A 6,388-nucleotide genomic window follows, 5' to 3' on the forward strand; every position below is an offset into this window, starting at 1 on the left:
GTCTTATGCTCATTTACATCAGAGTAAGATGCGCTAAATCTATTAAGAAGACCATGCTGTCTAAGAAATGCGGCTTATTTCGAAGTATTTAGCACCATAAATTGTAACCTACATCTTCTGTTCACATTCGTAAGCTTGGTCTACAATTTTAGGTATAAGTCTCAAAAACTGATGCAAAGCCCTGCTCACTTTGATAGTCACCTTTAAAAATTGCCGGAATGCAAAAAAAAAAGTAAATTTTTTTGGGGGGAATGCCAATAATATATTTTCCGAAAATGTTTACCAACATTTTACAGTTGATCATGTTGAGCAACGAACTTAAACAGTTTAAAGTAAACTTGGCGTCAGAGCCGATAACTTCTGATCATTGAGGGTGTAGTGTATAGGATCTCCACTGATTTGATATATATGATAGACGACACCTTTAAAAAAATAATGCACTCAGAAATACATGATAATGAATATTTATGTGACAAATGTCTGCTTTAACTCATTAAAGACAAACCAACTTGAGTCCTTGTATGCCCAAACCTTTTTTTTAATCTCCCATATACCTAGCCATGCAAGTGCTTGTTTTTTGCTTAAGTTGTTTTTCATGGCTGGCCTTTTTGGATACATGGAAAAATTGTTTTTTTTTAAAGTTGACATAACTTTTTTAACACCTTTCACAGATGTATGATTTATGAGGAACATGTGTAGAAGGCTTTGCATCTATTGTTTGGGAAATAAATTTCTATTATGGTCACATTTGCGAATATATAAGAAACAATATTAATGGAGAGTTGGCAAAGGGTCAAAATAGACACATATTCAATGATAATTAAAAATTCAAAGACTGGGACCTCGGTGCAGGAAAATGTTGCAATATCACAAAAGAAGTGATCGATTATATTAGATTTGAAGCAATTAATGATCATTCTGTATCTCCAATGTCTACTTACTGATCATAGCTTTTGACCATCAGATAAACTGTATCATTGATGAACCAACTAAAATATTGTATTTCAGATAAGCAGGAATTTATGAAGACTATCTGTTGTAGAACAGTATTTGTCAACGCTAGGTATGCTGGCCTTAGGTGGTGTGGTCCCACAATTCTAAAGAGTCTATGTTGTGGTTGAGAAAAACCAGCCTTGCTTTCCTTAATATCCAGTAATGTTTTATTCTTGTCTGCTAGGTTTAGGGCTGGGTGATGCACCATCGATCTTTAACAGAAGTTCCTATGCATATCAAGGTCATGATTTGCTGTTGGAGCACTGCATTGGCCAAGGTTTCAAACTTTAATTAGTGTGTTAGGGTTATGGCTTGTTCACGATCATCGTTAACAAGGGCCAGATGATGCAAATTTCTCAGCTTTATAAAAACCCAGCCTACTCTCACCTTGTGCCAAAAACCAGCAGCCATGGGTTCTTCTAAGCAGCTGCTTACCTCTCTGAAAAAGAAAATGGTGGAGGCCCACAAAGCAGGAGAAGGCTAAAAGAAGACAGCAAATTGTTTTCAATTTGTTCTTTCCTCAGTTTGAAATGGAATTAAGAAATGGTAGTTAACAGGAATCGTGGACGTCAAGATAAGGTCTGGAAGACCAAGCTAAATTTCAGTGAGAACTGCTCGTTGGATTGCTAGAGAGGCATATTAGAATCCCCGCTTGGCTGCAAAAAACATTCAGAAAGATTTAGAAGACTGGAGTTGTGGTACATTGTTCTACTATTCAGAGACACCTGCACAAATATGTCCTTCATGGAATAGAGAAAAACCTCTCCTGTGTCCTCACCATGAAATTCAGCCTCAAAAGTATGCAAAAGAACATCTAAACAGGCCTGATGCATTTTGGAAACAAGCTCTGTGGACTAATGAGGTTTAACTAGAACATTTTGGTCACAATAATCAAAAGAATGTGTGGAGAAAAAAGGGCACAGAATTTTAGGAAAAGAACAACTTTCCAACCATTAAGCATGGGGGTGGATCAATCATGCTTTGGGATTCTGTTGGAGCATTTCATGAGTAGAGGAAGAATGGATTCAGTGAAATTTCAACAAATTCTTGATGCAAACATAACACCATCTATAAAAAAACTGAAGTTGAAATGAGGATGGCTTTTACAAATGGATAATGATCCTAAAAACACATGAAAATCCACTATTGACTAACTCAAAAGGTGCAAGTTGAAGGTTTTACAGTGACCCTCACAGTCTCCTGATCTGATCATCATTGAAAATCTGTGGCTAGACCTCAAAGTAACAGTACATGCAAGACGATCCAGGGGTCTCACACAACTGTAAGAATTTTCCAAGGAAGAATTGATAAAAATCCCTCAAACAAGAATTGAAAGACTCTTGGCTGGCAACTAAAACTGTTTACAAGTTATGATACTTGCAAAAGGGGTGCTCTTAGGTACTAACCATGCTTGGTCCCATTGAATCGGCCCATTTTCCTTTTTATAATCTTTAAAATGTAAAATATTAATCTATATACATAATTGTCTAAGGGGTACTTCCGTCTGTCTGTCCTTCTGTCACGGTTATTCATTCGCTGATTGGTCTCGGCAGCTGCCTGTCATGGCTGCTGCGACCAATCAGCAACGGGCACAGTCCGATTAGTCCCTCCCCTACTCCCCTGCACTCACTGCCCGGCGCCCGCTCCATAATCCCCTCCACTCACTGCTCACACAGGGTTAATGGCAGCGGTAACGGCCCGCGGTGTAACGCACTCCGTTACCGCTGCTATTAACCCTGTGTGTCCCCAACTATTTACTATTGATGCTGCCTATGCAGCATCAATAGTAAAAATATGTCATGTTAAAAATAATAAAAAAAAAAAAACCTGCTATACTCACCCTCCGCCGCCTTTCTCGCTCCTCTCCACGCTCCCGGGACCGCTCCATTGCAAGCGGCAGCTTCCGGTCGCGTCCCAGGGCTAGTGTGCGACAAGGACCTGCCGTGACGTCACGGTCATGTGACCGCGACGTCATCATAGGTCCTGCTCACACCAGCCCTGGGACTGGACCAGAAGCTGCCACTTGCAATGGAGCGGTCCCGGGAGCGTGGCGAGGAGCGAGAAAGGCGGCAGAGGGTAAGTATAGCAGGACTTCAACGGGCTATAGGTGAGTATATGTTTTTTTTTCTTTTAAGTCTCTATACTACGTGGCTCTGTGCTTGCCAATATACTACGTGACTGGGCAATATACTACGTGGCTGGGCAATATACTACATGACTGGGCAATATACTACGTGGCTCTGCTATATACTGTGTGGCTGGGCAATATACTACGTGACTGGGCAATATACTACGTGGCTCTGCTATATACTATGTGGCTGGGCAATATACTACGTGGGCTGTGCAATATACTACGTGGGCTGTGCAATATACTATGTGGGCTGTGCTATATACTATGTGGCTGGGCAATATACTACGTGACTGGGCAATATACTACGTGACTGGGAAATATACTACGTGGCTGGGCAATATACTACATGACTGGGCAATATACTACGTGACTGGGCAATATACTACGTGGCTGGGCAATATACTACATGACTGGGCATTATACTACGTGGCTTGGCAATATACTATGTGACTGGGCAATATACTACGTGGCTGGGCAATATACTACAGGACTGGGCAATATACTACGTGGCTTGGCAATATACTATGTGACTGGGCAATATACTACATCGCTGGGCAATATACTACATCGCTGGGCAATATACTACGTCGCTGGGCAATATACTACATGACTGGGCAATATACTACGTGGCTGGGCAATATACTACGTCGCTGGGCAATACACTACGTCGCTGGCCAATATACTACATGGCTGGGCAATATACTACGTGGACATGCATATTCTAGAATACCCGATGCGTTAGAATCGGGCCACCATCTAGTATATATATATACCGGGCGGCACGGTGGCTTAGTGGTTAGCACTGCAGCCTTGCAGCGCTGGGGTCCTGGGTTCTAATCCCACCCAGGACAACATCTGCAAAGAGTTTGTATGTTCTCTCCGTGTTTGCGTGGGTTTCCTCCGGGCACTCCGGTTTCCTCCCACATTCCAAAGACATACTGATAGGGATTCTAGATTGTGAGCCCCATCGGGGACAGTGATGATAATGTGTGCAAAATGTAAAGCGCTGCGGAATATGTTAGCGCTATATAAAAATAAAGATTATTTATTTATTTATTTATATATATATATATATATATATATATATATTTTTTTTTATTATTTTTTTTTTCCCCTAAAATACAAAGGAAATGTGTTATCTTTAACTTTGGGGCTAATAGAGAACATTTCATCTTCAATTTGCTTAACTGTTCACAGTTTTTGTTTTGCCCAGTCTGCAAATTCAGCATGCCGATGTGGCATCAGTCGAACATTCGTTCGGCGGATATTAGCTACTCACAAATGGCACCCTTACAAAATCCAGCTGGTGCAGCATCTCGACGAGGATGACCCAGATCGACGCACTGAATTTGCAGAATGGGCAAAACAAAAATCGGAACAGGACCCTCAGTTTACATAGAGCATTATGTTCAGTGATGAGGCAAACTTTTTGGGTGGGCCATTTATATGGATACACCTAAATTAAATGGGATTGGTGACAGTTTTCTTGCATAGGGTGTCTTGCATTGAATTCTGCTGCAATGAACCAGGTACTGCGTTAACCAGACATCAACACAATTTCTATCATCTCCCTCACGTGTTAAACTCTGCGACATGTCAATGGCTGTAAACAAAGAGAAACTTGTAAATAACTCATGAAAGAATAACGTTACGTTAAAACCAATCACATCATTGTTTTTCTTGTGAAATTCTCAATAAGTTTGATGTATCACATGTCCCTCTTCCTATTGGAAAAAATAAAGTTGAATCTAAAATGTCCAACTTCAAAATGGCCTCCATGCTCACCACCAACAAAAAGACGACACTAACTCCCCTGCTCAACATAATTTCCATGTTGCGCTTTGCAATTCTCCATGTGAAACTTGAACACATGTAATCAGGTCTCACGTAGACCTCCTGTAACCTTTAATATATCTTAATGTTCTTATCATTGACGACTTGACATCTTTATTTTTTAAGCTGTAAATAAAGGGATTTAATACAGGAATAGCAGCTGTGTTAAATAGGGAGAAGAACTTGTTGGATTTTGAAGTATCTAATGATGTAGGTATCAAGTACTGAAAGATGAGGGTCGAGTAAAGTAGTATGACCACCGTGAGGTGTGATGAGCAGGTGTAGAAGGCCTTCCTTCTACCAGTGCTGGACTGGATCTTCAGTATTGTTGAAATTATGAAGATGTAAGATATGAACTTCAAAATTAATGGGGTAAAAGTAATGAGAAGAAGACCTTCTGTCAAGCTTAAGATCTCCAGGGTTGAAGTATCACTGCAGGACAATATCATGAGAGGCACGAGATCACAGAAGAAGTGATTTATTGTATTCGATTTGTAGCATGTAATGCCCAAAAGCAAAATCATGTAGGGCATCACCTCCATCATGCCCAACAGCCAACAGCAAATTGCAAGAACAATGCAGAGTCTGTGGTTCATGACCATGTGGTATCTCAAAGGATCACAAATAGCAATATAGCGATCATAGCTCATTGCAGATAGAAATAGGAGCTCATCACATATGAGAAACCCAAAAAAGTACATCTGACAAATGCAACTCTCATACGAGATCCTGTTATCACCTATTATAAATATGATAAGGATGTTATGAAGAGTCACGGTGGTAGAGAACATGTCTATTACAGACAGGTTAGCCAAGAAAAAGTACATAGGAGTGTGAAGTTTAGGATCCAGGCAGACCAAGAACAGAATGATCATGTTACCACCAATGGTTAGGAGATAAATAAGAAGAACTAAAAAGAAGATTATTAACTGTAGCTCTGGAGCATCTGAAATGCCTTTAATAATGAAGAACATGACAAGGCTTTGATTTTTTTCTATTATTTCCATGCTGTTACCTGTTGGTAAGATCAAAAATGTTATATAAAAAAAAGATACTACATTACTGACATACAGTTGTGCTCAAAAGTTTACATACCCTAGCAGAATTTTTGCTCTCTTTGCCTTTTTTTTTAGAGAATATGAATGGTAAGACCAAAACTTTTTCTCTACTCATGGTTAGTGGTTGGGTGAAGCCGATTATTGTCAAACTACTGTGTTTTCCCTTTTTAAATCATAATGAAAACCCAAAGCATCCAAATGACACTGATCAAAAATTCACATACCTGGTGATTTTGGCCTGATAACATGCACAGAAGTTGACACAAATGGGTTTGAATGGCTACTAAAGGTAACATCCTCACCTGTGACCTGTTTGCTTGTAATCAGTGTTTGTGAATAAAAGCTGAGTGAGTTTCTGGGATCCAGACAGACT

The 6,388-nt window shown here is 40.0% G+C and overlaps 1 protein-coding gene across 1 annotated transcript; it reads right to left on the minus strand.

Moving 5' to 3' along the window:
- Window positions 1-5,007: 5,007 nt before the first annotated feature.
- On the minus strand, window positions 5,008-5,964 carry LOC138666213 (olfactory receptor 6C3-like). Its single transcript, XM_069754452.1, has one exon. It carries the CDS (start codon window positions 5,962-5,964, stop codon window positions 5,008-5,010), a length of 957 nt encoding a protein of 318 aa, XP_069610553.1.
- Window positions 5,965-6,388: the final 424 nt, after the last annotated feature.

Source organism: Ranitomeya imitator, chromosome 2 (genome assembly GCF_032444005.1).
Source record: "Ranitomeya imitator isolate aRanImi1 chromosome 2, aRanImi1.pri, whole genome shotgun sequence".
Classification (NCBI taxonomy): Eukaryota; Metazoa; Chordata; class Amphibia; order Anura; family Dendrobatidae; genus Ranitomeya; species Ranitomeya imitator.

Bases quoted from the DNA above. Each gene is read 5' to 3' on its own strand.
- LOC138666213 (XM_069754452.1), bottom strand. From the start codon at position 5,964: ATGGAAATAATAGAAAAAAATCAAAGCCTTGTCATGTTCTTCATTATT.